Source organism: Rhinoderma darwinii, chromosome 7 (assembly GCF_050947455.1).
Source record: "Rhinoderma darwinii isolate aRhiDar2 chromosome 7, aRhiDar2.hap1, whole genome shotgun sequence".
Taxonomy (NCBI): Eukaryota; Metazoa; Chordata; class Amphibia; order Anura; family Rhinodermatidae; genus Rhinoderma; species Rhinoderma darwinii.
Window position 1 is genome coordinate 79,283,694 of NC_134693.1, and position 27,099 is coordinate 79,310,792.

At 42.7% G+C, this 27,099-nt stretch overlaps 1 protein-coding gene across 5 annotated transcripts in view; it reads left to right on the forward strand.

Annotated features, from left to right (window-relative positions):
* Nucleotides 1–27,099, forward strand: part of MEI1 (meiotic double-stranded break formation protein 1) — a 957,414-nt gene that overhangs the window by 28,855 nt on the left and 901,460 nt on the right. For 4 of the 5 annotated variants that reach the window (XM_075833602.1, XM_075833600.1, XM_075833605.1 and 1 more), the window contains 2 exons: nt 13,467–13,517; nt 17,225–17,298. In XM_075833602.1, coding sequence (XP_075689717.1) covers nt 13,467–13,517; nt 17,225–17,298 — 125 coding nt within the window. Of the gene's footprint in view, nt 1–13,465; nt 13,518–17,224; nt 17,299–27,099 lie in introns of those variants that run through there. The other variant, XM_075833604.1, reaches the window with a different exon arrangement.

The window sequence follows — 27,099 nt, forward strand, 5'->3', positions numbered from 1 at the left end:
TGACGCGTCCGAGGTGGGAGTGGGGGCTGTCTTGTGCCAAGGTACCAGGTCCCTCACTCATGAGAGTAACTATGATATTGGCAACCGCGAACTCTTAGCCATTAAATGGGCATTTGAAGAGTGGCGCCACTTCCTGGAGGGGGCTAGACACCAGGTAACGGTCCTTACCGACCACAAGAATCTGGTTTTCCTAGAATCGGCCCGGAGGCTAAACCCGAGACAAGATCGATGGGCGTTATTTTTTACCAGATTAAATTTTTTGGTTACCTATAGGGCTGGGTCTAAAAATATTAAGGCTGATGCACTGTCGCGTAGCTTCATGGCCAGCCCTCCTTCGGAGGAAGATCCTGCTTGTATTTTGCCTCCAGGTATAATCATTTCCTCTATTGAATCTGATTTAGTCTCTGAAATTTCTGCTGATCAAGGTTCAGCTCCCGGGAACCTTCCTGAGAACAAGCGGTTTGTTCCCCTGCAATTCCGGCTAAGGGTACTTAGGGAAAATCATGACTCCGCACTATCTGGTCATCCAGGCATCCTGGGTACCAAGCACCTCATTGCCCGAAACTATTGGTGGCCTGGGTTGCCTAAAGACGTTAAGGCCTACGTCGCCGCTTGTGAGGTTTGTGCTAGGTCTAAGACTCCCAGGTCCCGACAAGCGGGCTTACTACGTTCTTTGCCCATTCCCCAGAGACCTTGGACCCATATCTCCTTGGATTTTATCACCGATTTGCCTCCATCTCAATGCAAGTCGGTGGTGTGGGTTGTAGTAGACCGCTTCAGTAAGATGTGCCACTTTGTGCCCCTCAAAAAACTACCCAATAATAAGTCCCGTCCAAGAAGTTTGCTCCCCGGTTTATAGGGCCGTACAAGCTCATTGAAGTCCTCAATCCTGTCTCCTTCCGACTGGAGTTGCCCCCATCTTTTCGAGTACACGACGTGTTTCATGCCTCCCTCCTTAAACGCTGCTCCCCGTCCTTGGCTCCCTCGAGGAAACCTCCTGTCCCCGTTCTCACCCCTGAGGGGGTGGAATTCGAGGTGGCCAAGATTGTGGACAGCAAGATGGTCCAAGGCTCCCTCCAGTACCTGGTCCATTGGAGAGGATACGGGCCTGAGGAGAGGACTTGGGTACCCGCCCGGGATGTTCACGCTGGGGTATTGGTCAGGAGGTTCCACCTTCGTTTCCCCAATAAACCAGGTCCATCTAGAAAGGGTCCGGTGGCCCCTCATAAAAGGGGGGGGTACTGTTAAGGATCTGCCAGGCACAGCTTCTGTATCCACGCCCATAGGTAATCAGTCTGCACCTGCTTCTATGTCTGTGAGACTGACTCCATCTTCCACCACTCAGGATGGCAGGCTTAGGAGTGGGAGAGCCTATCACAGCTGGCAAGACTGAGCTAGCTCCCGCCCTCTGTCTATTTATACCTGCCTTTCCTGTTCCTCCTTGCTTGTTTCTTCTCTGTTTTTGGTTTCCTGGCCCTGCTGCAGCTTCTGAACTATTTGACCCTGCTTCATACTGACCCTGGCTTACTGACTACTCTCCTGCTCTACGTTTGGCACCTCGTACTCTCCTGGTTTGACTCGGCTCGTTTACTACTCTTGTTGCCCACGGTGTTGCCGTGGGCAACTGCCCCGTTTCCCTTTGTTCTGTGTTTCCTTGTCTGTTGTCTGTCGTGCACTTATTGAGTGTAGGGACCGTCGCCCAGTTGTATCCCGTCGCCTAGGGCGGGTCGTTGCAAGTAGGCAGGGACTGAGTGGCGGGTAGATTAGTGCTCACTTGTCTGTTTCGCTATCCCTGTCATTACAGTGCCATTCATATATTTATATAAGTTAATCATGTCCCCCCTTAGTCGTCTGTTTTTAAGGCTAAATAGGTCTAATCTTTCCTCATAATTTTGATTCTCCATGCCCTTTATTCGCTTCGTTGCTCTTCTTTGTATTTTTTCCAACTCCTGCGCGTCCTTTTTATGAACTGGAGCCCAGAACTGAACTGCATATTCTAGATGAGGACTCACTGATTCTTTGTAAAGTGGTAATATTATATCCCTGTCCCGTGAGTCCATGCCTCTTTTAATACACGACAATATCTTTCTGGCCTTTGAAGCAGCTGATTGACATTGCATGTTGTTATTTAGTTTATGATCTACAAGTACACCCGGATCCTTCTCAAAAAGTGACTCCCCCAGTATAGCTCCCCTAGGACATAAGATGCATGCAGATTGTTGGTTCCCAGATGCATAACTTTGCATTTATCTACATTAAACTTAATTTGCCAAGTGGATGCCCAAATACTTAGTGTGTTCAAATCCTCTTGCAATTTACGAACATCTTCCATGGACTGAACAATAGTACGTAGCTTGGTGTCATCTGCAAAAATAGAAATAGTTGTAAAGGATCTGCCAGACACAGCTTCTATGTTGACGCCCGTGGGTAATCAGTCTGCACCTGCTCCTATGTCTGAGAGAGTGACACGATCTTCTACCAGTCAGGCTGGGAGGCTGAGGAGTGGAAGAGCCTATCACAGCCTGGCCAGACGGAGCTAGCTCCTGCCCTCTGTCTATTTATACCTTCATTTCCTGCTTCTCCTTTGCCTGTGATTCTTTTCTGTTTCCTGGCTCTGCTGCTCCTGCTATGATAATTGACCTTGCTTCATTTTTGACCCTGGCTTTACTGACTACGCTCCTGCTCTGCGATTTGTACCTCGTGCACTCCTGGTTTGACTCTGCTCGTTCACTACTCTTGTTGCTCACTGTGTTGCCGTGGGCAACTGCCCCATTTCCCTTAGCTTCTGTGTACCCTTGTCTGTCTGTCGTGCACTTATTGAGCGTAGGGACCGTCGCCCAGTTGTACGCCGTCGCCAAGGACGGGCCGTTGTAAGTAGGCAGGGATTGAGTGGCGGGTAGATTAGGGCTCACCTGTCTGTCTCCCTACCCCGTCATTACAATAGTGCTATTAATCCCATCCTCTATCATTAATAAATAAGTTGAATAATAGTGGTCCCAGCACTGAACCCTGGGTTACACCACTTATAACGGGGGACTATTAAGAGTAGGAATCATTGACCACAACTCTCTGGATACAGTCCTTGAGCCAATTCTCAATCCAATTACAAACTATCATTTCTAAACCTATAGTCCTTAATTTACCAATTAGATGTCTATGAGGGACGGTGTCAAATGCCTTTGCAAAGTCCAAAAACACTATATCCACAGCGGCCCCTCTGTCTAGGCTTCTGCTCACCTCTTCATAAAAACAAATCCGGTTGTTTTAACAACTTCTGTCCAACTTCTGTCAACCGTTCTGGCTGTCACTTATACTATTTTTTGTCACATAATACCGTATATAGTCCCTCAATAGCCCCTGAAACATTTCCCCCTAATGATGGATGTTAAAGAGGCTCTGTCAGCACATTATAAGTGCCCTATCTCCTACATAAGGTGATGGGCACTGTAATGTAGGTGACAGCAGTTCTTTTTATTTAGAAAAACGTTCTATTTTCACCACGTTATGAGTGATTTTAGCTTTATGCTAATTACTTTCTTAATGCCTAACTGGGCGTGTTTTTACTTTTGACCAAGTGGGCGTTGTAAGGAGGAGTGTATGACGCTGACCAATCAGCGTCATACATTTCTCTCCATTAATTTAATCAGCGCATAGTGATCTTCCTAGTCACTTACTTACACATTAACGTTACTGACTTGTCTTGACAGTGAATAGACATTCCTTCCATCCAGGACGTTAAGTCTATTAACATTCCCGTCACTTCGGTAACGAGATTACGTTTGCTCTGCTGTAAGTACCACACAAACGTTACCGAAGTGTCGGGATTGTGAACAGACATCCCGTCCTTGCTGGAAGGAATGTCTATTCATTGTCAAGGCACTTCAGTAACGTTAATGTGTAAGTAAGTGACTGCACATACGGATCTAGCAAAATCACTATGTGCTGATTAAATGAATGGAGAGAAGTCTATGACGCTGATTGGTCAGCGTCATATACTCCTCTGTACAACGCCCACTTGATCAAAAGTAAAAACACGCCCAGTTGGGCATTAAGAAAGTAATTTGCATAAAGCCAAAATCGCTCATAACGTGGTGAAATTAGATAGATTTTCGAAATAAAAAGCTCTGCTGTCACCTACATTACAGCGCCCATCTCCTATTTAGGGGTCCTACATTTTCAGACCTTGGCTTTTTTGCATTTACATACTAGATGAATTTTTTGGGATTTGTTTTACTCTCATTGGCCACCTGCCTTTCATTTTGTATTTTTGCTGATTTTATTACCTTTTCACATTTTTTTATTAAGCTCCTTATAATTTCTAAAGGCTACAGCTGTAGCCTCAGATTTGTATTTTTCAAATGCCCTTTTTTTTGTTGTCATACATTGCCCTTTTTACAGAAGGTGTAAGCCATGTGGGGTTTAATTTTAGTTGTTTATACTTATAGGAATACATTTTGCACTATAATTACCCAAAGTAGATTTTAAAATCTCCCATTTATCATTTGTACCATTAATTGACATTAGTTCTTCGTAGTCTATATCCTGAATTGCAGCCCTCACCCTGGGGAAATTGGCCTTCTTAAAATTTGTGTTTTTGCCCTCCCAGCCTATGCTTGTGCTTTACAGTATAGGTAAAATGTAACTATATTGTGATCACGGTTACCGAGGTTTTCACGAATATTGACATTCCTAACAAGCTCTACATTATTAGAAATGACCAGATCCAACAGAGCTTCGCCTCTAGTCGGGTCTTCCGCAAACCGGCCCATAACATTTTCCTGCAACTGGTTGAGGAAATTTTTCCCCTTTGCAGGTGATGCCAAACTATGATCCCAAATAATTTCCCATTATGACTACAGTACCAGCCTGTTCAGCCTGCTCCATTTGTCTATAGTGCTTACCTTCCATCTCCTCAGTTATATTGGGAGGTCTATAGTTTACACCAAAACTAATTTTTTCAGTGTTTCCCTCCATTTGTAATTCCACCCACAAGGTTTCAATCTCCTCAGTCTTCACCCACTATTGTCTTTCACACTCGCCTTAATATCACTTCTCACATACAGACATATACCACCGCCTTTGCTATTTGTCCTGTCTTTCCGAAACCGTGTAAAAAGCCCAGTCGTGTGAAGAGTCTAGCCATATTTCAGCAACACCAACTATATACATATGTCCCTCTAGCACCCCCTTTTTGTTTGCTAGATTTCTGGCATTTATGAACATACACTTTAACTTGTCTTTAAATTTTCATTATCAGAAATGTGGTTATTTGATATAATATGGGCATTTTTGTTTTCATTGCTGTTTTGTAAAAAAAGGATTTTCTTATCCTGTCGTCTAGTCCTTTCCCCACAGTCTTTTTCTACACCCCACCATTTTAGTCTGACCCCTCTCTAACCTAACTACCCCTTTATTTTCTACATTGAGCTCCCTCCTCAGCCCTAGTTTAAATACTCCGCCACCCAAGGTAGAATTCTCTCCCCAGCACAGCGGACCCCCTTCCATTTAGGTGCAAATCATCTGCAGAATACAATTTGTTCCCCAATGAAAAGTCAGCCTAGTGCTCTAGGAACCCAAAGCCTTTTCCTCTACACTGAGATTTAAGCCATGTATTTAACTCCCTGAGCTCCCGCTGTCTTTCCTGTGATGCGCATGACACAGGCAGCATTGTTGAGAATACTAACTTGGAGGTCCTTTCCTTCAGCTTTTAGCCTCGCTCTTTAAAATTATTTTTAAGGCTCCTCCCTATCAGAGGTACATGTAAAGAGAGAAGAAAATATAACCGCAGATTTTTTCAGCGGAGTGTCTCTGAGCGAACGAGTATGGAAATTAAATCCATCCATCTTCATTCAGATAGCCAAGAAGTGGGGGATTCCAGATCTAGACCTCTTTGCCTCAAATGAGAACCATCACGTCCCAGTGTTTTAGTCCCTCTCACAGGGACGAGCCATGGAAATAGATGCACTATCTCGGGTATGGCCAAGAGCCCTACTTCATGCCTTTCCGTCATTTTCCCTTATACCAAAGGTGTTGGTAAAGATCCAGGAAGAAAATGCCAAGGTGATCGTGATTGCTCCTCATTGGGCCAGAAGATTTTGGTTTCCTCTTCTACAACTGGCAAAAGGGAATTTCTGGTCTCTCTCCTCTGTACCGGAACTTCTATCTCAGGGGCCGGTTTGTCACCTGAACAGCCCTCAACTTCGTCTGACAGCTTGGATGTTGAACGAAAGATCCTAAGAAATATGGGATTCTCTGAGGGTATTATTTCAACAATTTCAGAGCGCAGGATGAAAATAACTTCCAAAATATCTAAGAGTTTGTAAGCAATTTATCTTTTTCACAGGTTAAATGGGCTAGCCTTTCTAAACCTAGCATTGCATTAATATTACAGTTTTTACAAAGGGGCTTAGAAAAGGGCCTAAAACCCAGCACTCTAGAGCTGATACAGGTATTCCTAAATGCTTTTTTGGATTGCAAATTAGCTGAGAATTCTTTTGTTAGAAGGTTCATAAAGGAGTCTGAACGTCTACGTCCAGTGGTCCACTCTTTAGTCCCCCCCCCTTGGGACTTAAACCTAGTACTGTAAGTACTTTCTAATGCTCCCTCTGAACCTAAATCTGCCATCTCTCTCAGGCTTCTAACATTTAAAACCACTTTTCTTCTAGCTATAACAGCCAGAATTGGAGAATTGCAAGCTTTTTCCTATAAGGCTGGGTTCACACGACCGATTTTCAGGCGTAAACGAGGCGTATTATTCCTCGATTTACGCCTGAAAATAGGGCTACAATACGTCGGCAAACATCTGCCCATTCATTTGAATGGGTTTGCCGACGTATTGTGCAGACGACCTGTAATTTACGCGTCGTCGTTTGACAGCTGTCAAACGACGACGCGTAAATTGACTGCCTCGGCAAAGAAGTGCAGGGCACTTCTTTGCAACGTAATTTGAGCCGTTCTTCATTGAACTCAATGAAGAGCAGCTCAAGATTTACGAGCGTCACAGACGCCTTGCATAATACGAGGAGGAGGAATTACGGCTGAAACGAGGCAGCTGTTTTCTCCTGAAAACAGTCTGTCATTTCAGCCGTAAAAGCCTCTCATCGTGTGCACATACCCTAAAGCTCCAGACTTCACAGTTTTCCCTTACAGATTCATATTAAGGCATCAGCCTTCCTTTCTACCAAAGGTCGTATCAAAATTCTACTGTCAGCATGAAGTCTCATTACCTTTCTTTTTTCCCAATCCTTCCAGCAAGGAGTAAGAATACCATCATCTAGATGTCAGAAGATGTGTTCTGGGTTACCTAGAAAGAGTCGCTGAATTAGGAAGACCAGCCATCTCCTTGTCCAATTTCAGGGGACGAACAAAGGAATGGCCGCGAGTAAATCCACTATTGCCCGATAGATTAAGATGACCATTTCTACTTGTTACCAGAATAGGAGTATATAACCCCCGTTGCGATTGAAAGCACATTCTACTAGAGCAGTTTCCACCTCATGGGCTGAATGGGCTTCCACTTCCATTAATCAGATTTGTCGGGCAGCTACCTGGGCTAACCCCTTAAACATTTTTAAACACCACATATTAGATGTTTTGTCTGACAGGGACTTGTCTTTTCGGCATGAAGTCCTTTCGGCTGTTGTCCCTCCCTAAAATTAAATTCTCTGTTATTCCTCCTATGAGTGCCGTTGTGGAGGTGCCAGGAAAAGATGAAAGTTACTCTTACCGGTCATTGGATTTTCGGTAGACCTTCACAATGGCACGGGATTCCAAGACGCGCATTATAGGGACATATGATGGGGCCCATATGCAAGAGAGAGGTTCTCCAGAAGCACTGGGGGATCCTCATGGAGGATCCTGAGCTAAGAGAAGTGGTGGGCGAGAGACCCTTAATTACTTATAGACGCAATAAAAGCATCAGAAAATCTGGTACAAAGTCACTTCAAACCAGCCCCCCCCTGATGACTGTTGGCTCAATAGAAGACCAATAGGTACCTACAAATGTGGCAACTGTCTGGCCTGCGATTCGATATTAATATCCAAGACATTTACAAGTACATCTACTGGCAGAGTATACAATAACAGAGAATTCATTAATTGCCTATCTAAAGGGGTCATATATATATGGCCAAATGTCCATGTTCTAAGGACTATATAGGCAAAACTAAACGCGAATTTAGGACACGTATAAGGGATCACTATAATGACATTCTAAATAAAAGAGACACACCCATTGCCAGACATATTTGGGCCATGCACGGAGGTAACCCAAAAGTAATCAAATTCCAAGGAATACAACATATTAAACCGAACCAGAGAGGTGGCAATTGGGATAGGGATCTACTTCAAATGGAATGCCGTTTAATCCATAGACTTAGGTCAGTGACCCCAGAAGGTCTAAATGAGAGCCTAAATTATGCCTGCTTTCTCTAAAAACAGATAAAACATGCCGACTTACATGAAATGACCCTATAAGATCAGCATGAATCTCTAATAAATAGGAAGTTCACTTGTAAGATCTATATGAAAGCCTAAATTATGCTTGTTCTCATTGAACGCAGAAACCAAACCATGTTTATCCATATGTCATACTACACACGTTTAAATATCTGATACTCTCTATCCTTCTCTACCTGTTCTTCTTGGGAATTAGTTGGCATGTTGCTACTGTGCTATAGTTTAATATCTGGTTCCAAACAATGCTACAAGGATTAAGGATGGGAGATATGACAAGAAATACGATATTCAAAATAAATATATACCTTTAAAAGGTTCTAAATGAGCATATTGCTATTAACAGTACGAACCTCTAATAAATAGGAATGACAAATAATTCCCTGGACAATCACTAATAATGTGATAGTGATTTTCCTCTCCTGTTTTTTTTTTTTCGCTATGCCATTTTACTATATACTTTGAAGACAAGAACCAGCTTTATCTGTGTAACCTCACTGTAGGAAAGCGACCTAGCCATATAGGGGAATGGCTGAATGAATTCCCTATATATAATTATCTTACCAACTCACTGTGCAGGTAACGTAGGACACGGTAGCGAGGGATGTCCAATGACCAAGCCTCCACAGTGGGCGGAGCTTATGCACACAAAAAGAACGTCGATTCAGGCGTTCGCTGCCACTGCCATTCTATCTGTCAAGCCGTGAGGCTCTCTATCTCCCTGACGAGCCAGTGCATACTGGTGAAACGCGTAGGAGCATGATTTGAGTTAGAAAACGGTCTTTATCATAGGGACAGGTTCCAGAAACAACTGGGTCGTTCTTTTTAGAACGAGTGCCCGTCTTGTTACAGTGAGGGTAACTTTAGACGCAAGTGACAGATAGAAAACCACTGTGTTACTTAACTGATCCTGAACAACCCTGCTGTACATATATCTGGACATTTAAAATGCACTGGGCAAATTGATGACTATAGTGCTGCATATTCTACCTGCTTATAGCATAATCTTAATTCACATTGTTATGCCATTTTATATGGACAAACTATTAAAAGTTATATTTTATATACTATCCCTTCCTCTATATATTTGATTCCCCTCCCATGTTATTTGTTATTGTTTTTGGGTAGTGTTTTTACCTATATATTGAATTACTGAAAAGAGGTACTTTTGTCATTACTGGATAAGGTATGGAGGAGGGGCCTTTTATATCTGTGTCCATTGTTTCCTGTCCCTTGAGAGGTGGGTAGTCCGCCTATGAGTGCTGTTGTGGAGGTCTACGGAAAATGCAATTACAGTTAAGAGTAATTTTCAACTTTTTTATGGTCCACACTCCGCACCTTTGCAGTTGGGGAATTTTGCTGGTAAAGTGTTGTCCTGGTATAATACGGGCACCCTCCCTTCCAGCAGATATGTTTGGGCCCTACCCTTCCTGGTTCCCTAATTTTGGGGTCTTGATAAATCGCATCTTGAAACCGGAGAAATGTTTCCCTCGGGCCTGCACAACGAAATAATTTTTATTTCCTGACTTATCGGAGCTTTTACTAATTTTATTTTTTCATAGACAGTGGTATGAGGGCTGTTTTTTTGCGGGACAAGCTGTCCTTATCGGTACCATTTTTGGGTACATTAGGCCTCCAGTTGCCATTGCAGCCACCGGCACCCCGACAATTTCCTTGCTGGGGTGCCGATGAGCTGCAAACACCTTAATTCCAGTGATCGCATTTGACCGATGCATTTAAGGGGTTAATAGCAGGGATCGAAGCTAACTTGGGTCCCCGCCATTACAGCAGGGAGTCAGCGGTAAGATACAGCTGACATCCGGGGATGATGGCACCGACTCAGCTTCTGAGCCGGTGCCATGCATTTGTAGTAAGTATGTCAATTTGTAGGAAGCACTGGCTTTCCATGACCTATACTTACGACAAATGTCGGGAAGGGGTTATTTCTGTAAAGTGAATATTTAGGTGGTGCAATTTGTTCTTCTTTTTTTTTTTTATAAACCCTTCCCTCCGCGCAGCTATTTCTCTTTTTTTTCCTCCAGTTTCCAAAAGCCATAACTTTTTTTTTATTTTTCCATTGATCTAACCGTACGAGGGCTTGTTTTTTGTGGGACGAGTTGTAATTTTTCATGTGACCATTTATTCTACCATATAATGTGCTGAAATTTTTTATTTGTGGGGCGGAATGGGAGAGAAAAAAAAGGATTCCGCCATTATTTTTTGGGTTTCCTTTTTATGCCGTTCACCAAGTGGTAAAAACAAAATTTTGACTTTATTCTTGGTCAATACAATTTCATTTTAGAACGTTTATTTGCGAAGGTTTTTTCTTATTTATACACTTATATCACTTATTTTGTGATAAAGAAATTATGGAAGCACCCTACAAACTATTATCTTTACATACGTCCATGTTGAGAATATATTAATGCAAATGGGCATACAGTCATGTCCTAAAGATGAAGCGGGCACAGGAGCTGTGCCCACATCTTCGGCAGCAGTTGTCAGCTGTAGATCCCGACATCCTGCTGTGACGGCAGAGAATGGAAGTTCTTTCTGCTTAGATGCCACAGTCAATCTAGACCGCGGCATCTAAGTGGTTGACAGAGAGGGAGGGTGCTCCATCTGTGCGCATTTGCCCACTAACTAGCAATGCTATGGCAACCAGGAAGCTTAACAATGGCCTCCTGGTCGGACATGTATGGAAGATCCGGTGGCCCCTCATAAAAGGGGTACTGTAAAGGATCTGCCAGGCACAGCTACGGGGTTAACGCCCATAGGTAATCAGTCTTCACCTGAGTCTATGTCTCTGAGACTGACTCCAGCTTCCACCACTCAGGCTGGCAGGCTTAGGAGTGGGAGAGCCTATCGCTGCCTGGCCAGACTCAGCTAGCTCCCGCCCTCTGTCTATTTATACCTGCCTTTCCTGTTCCTCCTTTGCTTGTGATTCTTCTCGTGTGGTTTCCTGGCCCAGCTACAGCTTCTGACTATTTGATTCTGCTCCATATTGACCCCGGCTTACTGACTACTCTCCTGCTCTGCGTTTGGTACCTCGTACACTCCTGGTTTGACTCGGCTCGTTCACCTCTCTTGTTGCTCACGGTGTTGCCGTGGGCAACTGCCCATTTCCCTTAGCTTTGTGTACCCTTGTCTGTTTGTCTCGTGCACTTACTGAGCGTAGGGACCGCCGCCCAGTTGTACCCCGTCTCCTAGGGCGGGTCGTTGCAAGTAGGCAGGGACAGAGTGGCGGGTAGATTAGGGCTCACTTGTCCGTTTCCCTACCCCTATCATTACAGTGTGATTTAAAAAAAAAAAAAGGTATAAGAAAGGACACCACATCTAAGTGTGACACCTGGCCCAAAAAACCTGGCCGGTGCATAAAGGATCGGTTCAACACGTACTGCAACATCCATGAATTATTAATTTTATTGACTGTTGTGTCAAAATGCACACTTATACCTTTTAGATGAATTCCTTGAGGGTTTTAGTTTCCAAAATGGGGTCATTTTTTCGGGGGTTTCCACTGTACTGGTACCGCAACATGGTGTCCGAAAACTATTCTTATAAAATCTTCACTTAAAGACCAAATTGCGCTCCTTCTCTTTAGTGCCTTGCTGTGTGTCCAAATAGCAGTTTACGACCACATATGGGGTATTGCCTTACTCTGAATAAATTGCGTAACAAATTTTTGCGAGTCTTCTCTTCTGTATTCCTTGTAAAAATTAGAAAAATTCGAGCTAATTCTTTGCGGGGTGTTTTAAAAATGGGGTCCTTTTTGGGATGTTTCCTTTGTAGTGGCACCACAAGACCTCTTCTAACCTGACATGGTGCCTAAAATATACTGTAATAAAAAGAAGGCCCTAAAATCCACATGGTTCTCCTTTACTTCTGAGGCCTGTGTTTCAGTACATTAGCACATTAGGGCCACATGTGGGATATATCTAAAAACTGCAGAATCTGGGCAATAAATATTGATTCAATATTCAAAGTGGATTCAAATTGAATTACTGTAAAAAAAGAAGACATTTTATATATTTCACATCCACTTTACTTTAATTCCTGTGAAACGCTGAAATGATTAAGAAACGTTCTAAATCTGGTTTTGATTACTTTGAACTGAACTGGTCCCTATAAAAAAAAATAGGTTTTGGAAATTTTCTTGAAAATGTGTCAACTTGCTGCAAAACTTATAAGCCTTGTAAAGTACTAAAAAAATAAAAGTATGTTCAAAAAATGATGTGATCATAAAGTAGACATATGGGAAATTTTTGGCAGTAACTACTTTATTTTGTGTGGTATTTTTCTGACAAGCAGATGCATTAAAATTTAGAAAAATTCAAATTTTTCTCAATTTTGGTGTTTTTCACAAATAAGCAATGAATTTATCAACCAAATTTTACTCCTGACATAAAGTACAACGTGTCACGAACAAAACAATCTCAGAATAGCTTGGATAAACAAAGCGTGTTGATTTTTTTTTCCCTTTTACCAAAGGTAACCGATACAAGCCTAGGCGATAACTGCAACTTTACATTTTTATGGCACACAGTATATAAAGCTGGCATTATACAAAGATTTGGCGACCGTATGACAACCTTTCCAATTTTTATTTCCTGTGGAAAGCTTTATTGGGAAGGTAGCTTACACAAAAAGATATTATCCTTGAAAAATCGTTGGTATTGTGTGAAATATTGTGAATTTGCACTTTCCACACATGTGTTTTTCTCAGATGATCGTAAACGAAATGCTATTATTGCACCTTCTATCACTTAAAGGCCTAGAAATGTTTCCATTTGACAGAACCAGTCTTTTAGCATCATAAATGATAATCGCAGATGATTGAAAAATCTTTTGGTGGGAAAACCCTCTGAACTGATGTTACAGCATTTTATACTTTTAAAAGGGGTATTAGAACATAAAAAATTTGTTTTAATATTTGAATGATACCCGTTTTTTTTTAACATTCTTCGCAGGTGTTTAGGATTTTAATTTGTAGTTATGTTGTTTTACTTCAGGGATGCTGGTGAATTTGGAAGACGATTCTGCCTTAAACCTTATTACTGAAAGTAAGTATTTCTAAACATACAATAAAAGTGATCAATACAAAAGAAAAATAATTTTATAATTTGTATTTTTTTTTTTTTGTAATGAGAATTGTAATGTTAATTATTGGTCTGCCTACCAGAATATTTTAGTTTAATACTTAAAGGGGTACATTTCGCACATTTATGGAATGTTGACAGGATATAGCATTAATGTTGGATAGGTGCTGGTCCCAGAGAACTGGGGTACCCCAACCCCCATTCTGCATGGTGTGGCGGCCACTGGCTACTGTATCCAAGTGGAAAATTAAAGGAGCGTTGCTCGGTTGCTTCTACAACTTCCAAAGAACAGAATGAAGAGCGCCCCCTGTTTTCAAAACTCGACTAAGTAAAATGTATGGAGGTGGATTGGCTTACTGAGTGCTTTACATTTTACTTCATCAAATTTTCAAATATGGGGTGTGAAAAAGTTTTGCGGGAGTGCTTCTTTAAATAGTAATTCTGAAATGTTTTATAATAACATGAGGATACAGATAACATGCAGGGCTGCAGCAGATCTTTCGTTCCCATTTGGTAGCTCTGCAAATCCATTATCCTGCTGCAGGCAGGGGCGGGACAAGCTCTCCTGGCGCCCAAGGCAAAGGTTTCAAAGTGCATCCTCTCCTTTTTTGAAATTCAGGGTAAGGCCTGATTTACACGAGCGTGTGCGTTTTGCGCATGCAAAAAAACGCAGCGTTTTGCGTGCGCAAACGGCACTTGACAGCTCCGTGTGTCATCAGTGTATGATGCGCGGCTGCGTGATTTTCGCGCAGCCGCCATCATAGAGATGAGGCTAGTCGACGTCAGTCACTGTCCAGGGTGCTGAAAGAGTTAACTGATCGGCAGTAACTCTTTCAGAACCCTCGACAGTGAATTCTGATCACCATATCGAGTAACCTGTTTAAAAAAAAAAGAGGTTCGTACTTACCGAGAACTTCTTGGCCGTTGCCTTGGTGACGCGTCCTTGGTGACGCGCCTCTCTTGACATCTGGCCCCACCTCCCTGGATGACATGGCAGTCCATGTGACCGCTGCAGCCTGTGCTTGGCTTGTGATTGGCTGCAGCTGTCACTTGGACTGAATTGTCATCCCGGGAGGTCAGACTGGAGGAAGAAGCCGGGAGTTATCGGTAAGTCAGAACTTTTTTTTTTTTTTACACGTTCACGTATATTTGGATCGGAAGTCACTGTCCAGGGTGCTGAACCAGTTTAACTCTTTCAGCACCCTGGACAGTGACTGTCTCCTGCCGGGTTCGGTCAAAACGAGTTCGGCCGTACCCGGTGAAGTTCGGTTCGCTCATCTCTTAGACACTCCGTTCGGATGTTTGTAAACAGAAAAGCACGTGGTGCTTTTCTGTTTACATTCAGTTTGACAGCTCTTGCGCGAATCACGCAGTTCGCACGGAAGTGCTTCCGTCGACCTTCGTGGTTTTCACGCATCCATTGACTTCAATGGGTGCGTGATGCGCAAAAAACGCACGATTATAGAACATGTCGTGAGTTTTACGCAACGCACTCGCGCTGCGCAAAATTCACGCATTGTCTGCACTGCCCCATAGAGTAATATAGGTGCGTACGACGCGTGAAAAGCACGCGCGTCGCACGCGCGTATATTACGCTCGTGTAAATGAGGCCTAATAGTTGTCAGATAGATGCTAGGTAGGTGTCCATGCATGGTGCAATTTTCTGACCTGTGGTTCTGTTGGCCAATTTTATTGTAGCTTGTATGGCTATCTTTACAACCGCAGTCCCTGATCTTAGGGTTCAAAAATTTAAGACCCCCCCCACTAATTCCTAGAACGTTCAGGAGTGGCGCTGTGTAGCTAAAAAAAAATTAAGGTAGCTTTTGTTAGTCTTGCAGCCACCTTACTCTAGTGATTTGAGCACGCAATTGGGACCACACCGATCATCGATGTACAGCCAATCTTAGTGATTACCCAGCTGCCTTCACGCAGTATAATGCCCCCATAGCTGCCTCCACACATCCACAGTGCCTAATAAAAATATAAATAAACTTTGTACTCAGCTATGCCCGTTCCCACGACTGGTGGAGGAGATCCTTCTGCTGCCCCGTTCTGTGCAGTGCGGCTAAGCGCAGACAGGCGGTTACGGCAAATTGAATGCTGGAGCTTTAGGCAGTCAGCTCCTTGAGCCAGCATGGATTTCAAATGTATCTGCGTCCTGAGGACGCAGATATATTTGAAACCAGGACATCAGTCAGTGGCTTGCGGAGGTCTTCACAGGACTCCCCTGGGGGTCGCGACCCACCATTTGGGAAACCATGATATACACCAATACTTATTTATTGCAGTATATTGTGTGTTTTTACGGTCTCCTATTAAACCCTGCCTCTAGGCTTAAAAGTAGCTGAAAGATGTCAGACTTGAGGGCCCCCATGCTGCAATGACAACCGTCGGCACACCCCCTCTTTCTAATGACTTAGATGTCGCAGATTAAAGCGACCGCACCATCCAAGTGGTTAAACTGCCTACGAGCTAAATTATGTCCAATCCCGGCCTTTGCAGTGAGTATGGAGTGGGCTCAGCCTGTGAGGAAATAAGGCATATTCAAAATACGAGGTGCAATACGAAAAAATATAGTATAGCAGGATAAAGTACAGGGTCATAGTCTCCTGGGGTTCAGCCTCTAACTAAAGTCAAATGTTAGGCTGGGTTCACACGACCACATTAACGTCCGTAATGGACGGACGTATTTCGGCCGGAAGTCCCGGACCGAACACACTGCAGGGAGCCGGGCTCCTAGCATCATAGTTATGTACGATGCTAGGAGTCCCCGCCTCGCTGCAGGACAACTGTCCCGTACTGTAATCATGTTTTCAGTACGGGACAGTAGTTCCACGGAGAGGCGGGGACTCCTAGCATCGTACATAACTATGATGCTAGGAGCCCGGCTCCCTGCACTGACTTCGGTCCGGGACTTGTGGCCGAAATACGTCCGTCCATTATGGACATTAATGTGGTCGTGTGAACCCAGCCTCAGTGTATTATTGCACATCCAAAAACAGTAGTTACTTACAAAAATCTACAATAATTTTGACTTTGTTTGGGTCTTTATAATATATTTACTCAGGCAAGAGCCCTATGTGAAAGAACTATACCCCTCTTATGGTTTGTTAATATCCGCATTTTAGGCTCCACTCGGAGCCTCCGTTGTTTTTGATAGACAAAAGCCTGCAGTACCATTTTGTCCGGCAAAATGACGAATACCACGTAGGATGTTCCCATGTTGAAACACAACAGTGGAAAACCATAACGCAGATGTGCACACAGTAGGGTACCTACACGTATCAAATTTGTCTGGGATTCTGCTGACATTGCTACGGATTTAACCCTTTATACATTTAAAATGGTGACATACGCAGTGAACATCCAAAACAAAATGCAGCGTATTTAAAAATCATCAGCATGCTCTGATATCCATGTGGAAATTGTTCAGCAGCATGTAATCGCCTGCGACAGTCTTCCGCTGCAGATTTTGTGCTTTCAAACCTGGACGAAAAATCTGCAACAAATCCACTACGTATGCAGGGAACCTTATACACACACTTGGCAGTAACGGTGTGGGAGAAAGCTGTGCCCACAAAAAAAACAACAAATTCTAAATGTATTTACTTTTAACTTTTTAACTTGTCAAAATAAAATTTTGATCACATTTTTCCTCTAACTCTATCTAGTTTTGGTGCAGCTAATTTTGGGCTTCAAGTTGGAGCAGTTTGTTCATTGTGTTTTGGATGGATGCTTGAAAGAGGTAATTATAACAGACCATCAAAAACCATAGTATATCTCATCTGAAATAAACTCGGTCTTTGTTTTTGGCAAAGTTAGAGGAAAAGGCAATGGGCAAGTGTCCAAAAATGTGCCAAATATTAGTGCAATTTTGATTGCGCCTCACTAGACACTTTTTAAAATTGGTACTTAAAGGGGGCGTGGTTTAGCAGGGAAGGATGGTGGCTTATAGAGGCACTCCACTTTTTTTTTATTGCACCCTCCATTTGTACATTGGTGTTTCAGTGGGGTGCTGTGTGTAGAAATACTTACCGATCCCCGCATCTTGTTGGTTTTTCGGGTCCAGCGCCGCTCACGTGATCTTCATTCTAACCTGGTCTGGAATCGCTGCTGTTCAGAGAATCGGACGTAAGGCTCTCAATGCATTCCTATGGAGCCTCGTTCTGGCTCCCATAGGAATGCATTGAGAGCCTGAGTTCCGGTTTATTCAAAAGCACAGTGACTCCAGACAGGTCAAAGAGCAGATCACGTGAGCGGCGCCGGACTCGAAAAAGACCAGATGCAGGGATCGGTAAGTATTTTTGCACACAGCACCCCACTGAAACACCAATGTACAAATGGAGGGTGCAATAAAAAAAATAAAGTAGAGTGCTTCTTTGAGGATGTACCAAAAAACGGACACATGTGGCGCAAAATAAGCCAGAACAAAAGTGGTATTAGGCCATGTTCACGCTGAGGTTTTTTTGCAGGCAGAACTGCCAGTGTTTTAATACTTTCAATTTTTTTGCCCATGGCTGTTGAAGCTAATGTAAGAACCGCTGGCAAAAAAAAAATGCAACAAAAAACTCAAACTAAGAAAGAACATGCTGCGTTTTTTTTTTATCCGCAAGCAGCCAAAGTACACCCGGGAAAAAAAGCCTCTGCCTCCCATTGGACTCAAAGGGGGGGGTGATTTCTGATGTATTTTTAGCGCTGATTCAGATGCGTTTTCCGCATCAAAATCTGAACCAAAAAACTGTGTAAACTGACACTTAAGAAAGAGAAAAGTATCATAACCGGTCATGCAAGATGTGCTGAAATTATCATGCTACATGCACTAAATTTGGTTCATTTTGGGGCTGTCTGGTCTACGTTTTTGCTAAATATTAGACCGCATTAATAAATGTGTGCCAATGTATTGCACCTGACTTATAAAACTATAAATGTAAATTTCTTAAAGGGGTTTTCCGGGAGATTTAAAATTCTGGCAGCTGGCAGGGGATGTGCTAAAAGAACAAAATAAGTTTTACTTACCAGGTAAATACATCCATTTCTATCCATGTGACTGCTGCAACCAATTACTGGCCTCAGAGGTGATACTGGCAAGAATAGGTTATTCTTTGCTGAGTCCAGTGATTGGCTGCAATGGTCACATGGATAGCCCAGGACATCATTACTTCCTGTAAAAGTAAACAGACCAGCGGGGAGCACTGGAACGGCAGCGATAAAGTGGTCGGGGATTGACCAGGTGAGTATTAACTTATTTTGTTATTTTGGCATATCCCCTCCCTGCAGCCTGTTTTTTAAATGTCCTAGACAACTCCTTTAAAGGGAATGTCTGATGGATTTAATACATTTAGATATTTTTTTATTTTTTTAAAAGGCGTTATATTCAAAACTTTTGTTGTACAAAACACGTACAATTATACAGTAAATACCAACAAAACATTCAGTAAGGCATTATCACAGTGAATAAACATCAATCCAAAACAGATAAATTGCATATACAGGACATAAAAAATATCATCAGTTAATGCCTGACTTAGACAAACTAATATTCACTCACATTCATCTTAGTGCTCTGACCTTCCCACCCCCCAAACCACTTTCATTCAAATAAGTAACAATTAGACCGCAGTTTCTATAGTCTCTAACCACCTTGACCAAATTTTACCAAATTTATCTGGGCATCTTCTGCTGAGATATAGTTTTTGATACATGGGTATATAATTGTTCAACATTTGCTTCCAGTGTGCCAAGCTCGGACCCTCCGTATCTTTCCATGCCATAATCACAATCTTTCTGGCACAGAAAAGAACAAAGCGAAAAAATATCTTGTCATAATGGCTCTGCATAACTTCATTCAAAATGCCCAAGAGGCACAACTGAGGGGTAACAAGTCGTGGAAATTCAAAGTGTGTATGAAGGAACTCCACTACCTCTAACAAAAAGGGGGCAATTCTAGGACATGTATGTTTTTTTTCTCCCCTAGTGATAATGCTCCTTTGTTGACCTTTGAGTTTATTTACTTTCCTCTGTTTTGTTTCTATGCTCTTCTGGTCCGGCCGCTCCTTACATGCACTGCTTACTTCCCAGCATGCAATGCGCCGGGAGCAGGGACTGTCAGGTCTGCACAGGTGCAATGTAGTATCATTGGACAGTGCATGCGCGGTTCAAAGACCGTTTTGAAACGCGCATATGCGAGTTTTCTGCTTCGTCGAAAGGAACTGCATACTGACCCGGCGTTCAGGGAGCAGACAGGAAGAGGAGTTTTTTCGGAAGTTAAGAAGAAAGAAGAATTGTCTGGACGCCATCGGAAGGACTTCTGATGGGTGCGGTGTCACGTGACACTTGCAGTCAGAAGAAATAAAGATCTTTCAAGTGGTAAGTATATGAAAATGTTCGTTCAATATCTATTTAAAATGTGTTAGGAAAAAGTTTATTTTATAAGTGGAAACCCTTTTCCTATCTTGGACATTGGATACGTTTCCAATACATACGGGTCCCACTTCTGGGACCTGCACCTATCTCTAGAAACTGTCTCCCTGACCTCCATCCTAACTTGTCTGACTCTCGCTGCTCACTGCCGATCGGTGGTCGGAAGAATGGAGACAGCTGAGCTACACTGTTTCCGTATCCCCCATAGAAGTTTTGTAAACAGCATAGCATGGCGAGTTACGCTGTTTCTGGAACTCAGGAGCTACGGGAACACACTTTCTTCCTGTATTGCCCGTATACACTGTGTAGCAGGGTGTACGGGCTTTATGGCACATGAAATGAAGGCAACTCCATTAGTCTCCAGGTATGCATAATGGCTCAATACCAGAAAAAGAAACTGTATTTCTAGGGCTACCTTTAGGTAACTACCCTGTAAGTCAATGTCCTACCCTTTTTAGAGCCTTGAAACGTGACTGTGTAATAGCCAAATCAGAGACACCCATTTGTAGACAGCACGGTTTCTGAGTTGTTGCATCTCATTACAAAGTAGGGGTCTGGTTGGCTGAATGAGATATGTTTGATGCAAAATAAGTTATGGCTCTCCAAAAATGGCGACACTAAAACATCATTTTTTTTTTTCAGAAATTGCTTTTATGATGGGAACATAGTAAAACATAAAAAACGATTTCTATTTGGTATTGCCGTAATTGTGTCGTCACACAGAATAAAGTTAACATGTTTTATACTGCAGGGTGAACGGCGTAAAAAAATAAATAAACCGTGCCAGAATTGATTTTTTTGGTTTCCTTGCCTCACATAAATAGAATAAAGAGTGAAAAAAAAAATTGCATGTACCCCAAAATGGTACCAATAAGAAGTACAGCTCGTACCGCAAAAACCAAGCCCATACACAGCTCCATAAATGGAAAAAAACAAAATGTTACAACTCTCGAACACGATGCTAAATCATTGCCCAGACAAATTTTTAAGGTCCAGTAGTTTTTCAATCGTTTGCTTTACCCTGTAGATGCAGTTGAGATGAGGAGATTTTAGTGCCTTGTGCTGCTTATGCTTTCAAATTTCAAATATTAGGCAATACTGGAGCGCAGGTATTTTGTACAATACCCCGGATTTACCACAGCCATGGTTCATAAAGCTGGCTGTGTACTTATGGTATTGTATAACGGTTAAGTGCTATTTTAATGTGCAGGCCAGATGGGAGTATTCCTTTTAGTTTTAAGGATGGATTCACACGAGCATGTTCGGTCCGTAAAGGACGGAACGTATTTTGGCTGCAAGTCCCGGACCGAACACACTGCAGGGAGCCGGGCTCCTAGCGTCAGTTATGTACGACGCTAGGAGTCCCTGCCTCTCCGTGGAACTACTGTCCCGTACTGAAAACATGATTACAGTACTGGACAGTTGTCCCGCAGCGAGGCAGGGACTCCCAGCGTCGTACATAACTATGATTCTAGGAGCCCGGCTCCCTGCAGTGTGTTCGGTCCGGCACTTGCGGCCGAAAATACGTTCCGTCCTTTACGGACCAAACATGCTTGTGTGAATCCAGCCTAAGAGGTAATTTTTTAATTCTTCCTAATATTTCGTAACTGGGGAGGGCCCAAGCATATCTTCCCCAAAACGTCATCTCCGCTGGAAGCGAGGCTGCCTATTGTAGCAGGGCAACATTTTCCCAGTGAAGTTCCCCAAACTGCCAACAAGGGAAAGGTGCAGAGGGTGTTCCAAATGGGGGTAAGAAAAAACACCATTTACACTTGCCCTGTGCATAAAGGATTGCTTCAAATCCATAACTTTATTATTTATTTACCCTATTATTAAATCACTCTATTATGCCCTGATGTACTCCAATGCTTACATATGCCCCCATATTCTAAACTGAAACAAAAAGTAAAACCCCAAACACAACTGCTACCAAGAAAAATCTGTGATCAAAATGTCAGTCCTTATGAGCCTGGCAGTATGTCCAAACAGCAGTTTATGATCACATATGAGGCATTATTGTACTCTGTGGAACCCGCTTAACAATTTATTGGATGTGTGACCCCCAGTGGCACAAGCTGGGCACAACATATTGGGCACTGAAATGGCATATCTGTGGAAAAATTTCAATTTGTAATTTGCAACTTCTATTGTTTACTCATTTCTGCAAAACACCTGTATGATCAAAAGGCCCACTATACCTCTAGATGAATTCCTTGAGGGGTGTAGTTTCCAAAATGGGGTAACTTTTGGCGGGTTTCCACTTTACTAGTATTGCAGCGCAATGCAACTAGGTGCCTGACAACTAATCTTGTAAAATCATCACTCCAAAAACCAAATTGCGCTCCTTCCCTTTAGAGCTATGCCGTGTGTCCAAATAGTAGTTTACGACCATTTATGGGGTATTTCCTTACTCTGGAGAAATTGCGTAACAAATTTTGGGGTGCCTTTTCTCCTGTATTTCTTGTAAAAATTAAAAACTTTGAGCTAAAACTACGTCCGTAATGGCTTGAATTATTAAAATATTATTTTTATCCCGCACGGTGGACGTCGTAAAAAAAAAAACAAAACACAAAAAACCCTAAACAACAAATGCCAGGATTGCTGTTTTATGGTCTCATTGTCTTCCAAAAATTGAAATTAAGTGATCAAAAAGTTGCATGTATTCAAAAATGGTGCCAATAAAAACTATAACTCCTCTTGCAAAAAACAAGCTCTCATACAGCTCAGATGACGGTGGTTCTCAGAATATGGCGACAGAGAAAATAGTTTTTTTTTTCTTATCTTACAAAAGTAATTTTATTGTGCAAAAAGTTGTAAAACAAAACCGCAATATAAATTTGGTATTGCCGGAATCGTACGAACCCTCTAAATAACGATGCCAGAATTGCTGAATTTTTTGGTCACCTTGCCTCCCAAAAAATAGAAAAAAGTTGCAAGTACACCATAACGGAATCCATAAAAAGTACAGCTCGTCCTGCAAATTAACAGCCCTCATACCAGTAAGTCTATGTAAAAATCAAACAAGTTATGGCTCCCATAAGTCTGGTAAGAACAAATATGCAGTTGTGCAAGCCCAAGGTGTCATGACCAGGGGGTTTGTGGACCCACTAGGCTACTCTGCGGTAACAGAGTAGCTGCTGGCCAGACAGGTGCAATGTAGTCACAGGAAGATGGTACCTTGGAGGCAGCAGGACACAGTCAGATTGTTAGTAGTAGATATAAGCTGGTGCCCGATTGCCGGGAGCAGGCTGGTGCCCGATTGGACACTGGATTCAGGATGTAGGACTCGGCCCGGACGCTGGACTCTGGATACGATACTATGGATACCGCACCCTACGGGTCCTTTCGGCAGGAGGCAGAGCACACCGGTGTCCCATAGAGGAAGGAAGTGGGTGTGGGCGATATATACATACAGGTTTGCGGCCGCCAGGGGAAGGAAGATGCCGGCGTCAGCGGCCATCGGCGCTACACAAGGGAAACAAGTCTGTTTCAAGAGATGACCTTAATAAGGAACCAGGAAGGGGAGGGCTCAAACATATCTTCTGTAAGCGAGGGTGCCCGTATTATTCCAGGACAACACTTTCCCAGCAAAATTCCACAAACTGCAAAGGTGCGGAGTGTGGACCAAAAGGGGGATAAGAAAGGACACCATTTATCAGTGTGACACATCAATGGATTATTATATTTAATTTATTTTTTTACCCCATTATTATATCACCTGATTATGCCCTGATGTACTCTGCCCAGCTTACATATGCCCCCAAATTATAAACTGAAACACCAGTAATACTCCAAACAAAACTACTACCAAGAAAAATATGCGCTCCAAAAGCCAAATGGCGCTGCCTCCCTACTGAGCCCTACAGCGTGCCCAAACAGCAGTTTACTTCCACATATAGGGCATTTTCCAAACCGTGAGATCCCTTTTAACAATTTTTGGGGTGTCTCCCCAGTGGCGAAAGCTGGGCACAACATATTTGCCACTGAAATGGCATATCCAAGCAAAAATTGCAATTTTACGCACGCAGCGCACTGGAAAAGACCTGTGGGATCAAAATTCTCACTGCTTCCCTTAATGAATGCCTTGGGGGGTGTAGTTTCCGAAATTGTGTCACTTCTCGGGTTTCTTTTATTATTTCACATCCGAGCCTCTGCAATAGTGCAATTTTACCTCTGACATATAGTAGAATGTCACGAGTAAACAATCTGTTGGGCCCCATGCACACGACCGTAAAAAATCTCTGTAATTGCGGACCCGCCCGGTCCTATTTGCCGCAAACACCTTTCCGTATTGCTACGGGTAGGTGTCCGTTCCGTGGAACTTTGTATGGGAGTACGGCCCGAAAATGCGGCCCGCAGCCGGCCGTGCCCGCAATTGCGGGTCGTGATTACGGGCACGGCCGTGTGCATGAGGCCTTACTCAGGTGAAAGCATTCCAAAGTTATTACCACTTAAACTGACACAGGTCAGGTTTGAAAATGAGGCTCTGTCAGAAAGGTCAAAAGTAACAGTGGGAAAAGGTTAACACTATCTTATAAAATATATATAATAAGTATATATACAAAAAAAGAACTGCAGTAAATGTAAAAAATCAAAGCGCCATATAGAAGACTTTCATATTTGTGGAGGTATATTAAACATTTTTAATTAGTTTTATTAATGTCATTCGGGTTCAAGGTTTAAGAGTGTTTCCCATATTTTTTTTTACCAGTCAAATTAAACCCAAACTTACTAAGATTAACTCCAATTGAATAGATGCCAACCAATCACCTGAATCTATTGGAATGTCTCATCAAATAAGCACTATTGGGCCCTGTTCACAGTTTTTTGGCGCCGATTTTGACATGGAAACTGAGTTGGAATCCGTGCAAACAAACGGCCCTAATCGCCCCTTATTGACTTCAATGGGAGGCAGCAGGTCTTTCCCGGGCGGCTTCTGGCTGCTCACGGGGAAGGAAAAGCAGCATGTAATTTCTTGCTGCGATGTCCGCCTCTGACCTCCCATTGCAATGTGTGGAAGGCAGAAATCCAGCAGCACTAGTTTCCAAACTGTTTTTGCCCACAGTCAAACGCTGCCGAAATTGCAAAAAAAAAAAAACTGAACAGGGCTCTAGGTGCCTTGACCACTGACTAGTAAGGTATGTGCACACGACCTCTTTTCAGACGTAATGGAGGCGTTTTACGCCTCGAATTACGCCTGAAAAGATGGCTCCAATACGTCGGCAAACATCTGCCCATTGCTTGCAATGGGCCTTACGATGTTCTGTGCAGGCGAACTGTCATTTTACGCGTCGCTGTCAAAAGACGGCGCAGAAAATTACGGCCGCCTCAAAGAAGTGCACGACACTTCTTGGGACGTAACTGGAGCCGTTTTTCATTGACTCCAAAGAAAACCAGCTCCAATTACATCCGTAAAAGACGCCGTGAAAAACGCGTGCACTTGTAAAATGTCTGAAATTCTGGAGCTGTTTTCTCCTAAAAACAGCTACGTAATTTCAGACGTATTTGGCATTGTCGTGTGCACATACCCTTACAATGAACTTTTTAAGAATATTTAACATGCCTCCACAAAAAAAAAAAAAAATCTCCCATATGGCTGCTTAATTAATCTTTTTTGTTTTTTTTTGCATATACACTCATGGTGGTTCATATTTTGTGTATATACATATCATTATCCTATATATTCATTTTATCGATAACATTATCCCCTGTTTTTGCCTAATGGACCAGGCCGTTTTTTTTTAAAATCGGACGTGTCACTTTATGTGGTAATAACTTTGGAATGCTTTTTATTTTTTTAAGCGATTCGAAGATTTTCTCGTGACACATTTGTACTTAAAGTTAGTGGTAAAATTTGGTCGATACATTCAGTGTGGATTTGTGAAAAACACCAAACGTTACATTTAAATTTATAAAAAATACTATTTTTGGCAAACTTTCTCTATCTGCTTGCAGAACAGATAGTAATACCACACGAAATAGCTACTAGTTCACAGATCCCATATGTCTGCTTTATGTTTGCTTTGTTTTTTTGAACACTTATTTTTATAGGATGTTACAAGGCTTGGAACTTTAGCAGCAGTTTCTCCCATTTTCAAGAAAATTTCAAAAGCCTTTTTTTATTTTTTTCATGGACTAGTTCAGTTCTGAAGTGGCGTCGAGGGCCCTATATATTAGAAACCTCCTATGAATCACACCATTTTAAAAACTGCACCCCTCAAAGTATTCAAAACAGCATATCACAGGAATTAAAGAGAACCTTTCACCTGTCCATACATGTGCAGCTGAGTACAGCATGTAATAGGCAGTTCTGCATCAAACCCTGATTTCCTATCCTCCGTTATTTAGAGATCGGTGCCGTTCTATTTGGCGCCAGACATTTAAAAATCCCCCTGAAATGTCAATGGGGCGTGTAATTGGCAAGGGGGTGTGCAACATCACTGACACTGTCCAATCGGCTACAGACAGTGTCACAGAAAGAGATGGAGAGCGTGTACGAGCATGCCCGCGCACTCTCTCATTCTTTAGCTCTGGGAAAACAAACTAAACAAGAATGATCTCTCGCGAGAGATAGGTGTGTGTGTGTGTACAGTGCGTGTACAGTGCCCACTAAAAGTTCCGGAACACACACAACTTTTGAACGGCTTGAGGTTGAGGGTTGAAATTTGGTGGGATTTAATGGGGTCATAAAATCTATCAGTTAACGCCAAAAAAAAACACCCCCAAATGGCACCGGGGGGGGGGGGGGGGGTTGTGTGGGGGCTCATTTGAAAGCTCTTTCCAATTCATAAATGATGCTGCAAACGATTTTGAGAAAGGATTGTTCTTCGCTGTGATATTTAACGTTAAAGTTATCTTCATTATCGGTTACCCAAAATGTACCGCGCGGGTAAAATCCTAAATGTGTGTGTGGTCGTGTGAGCTTGGGAACGTCACATCAAGGTGACTTTAAATTACGTATTATTACAATCGGCCTCGGCGAAACAAAATGGACCTTGTCTACGATTGTAACATGATTTCATGTGTACGCACTTCGGTATTCGCTTGGTTTGCTCCACTCAAGACAGATGTATGAGGATTATCATCTACAGTGAGCAGAACATCTAAAGCTTTTTCATCATTACTA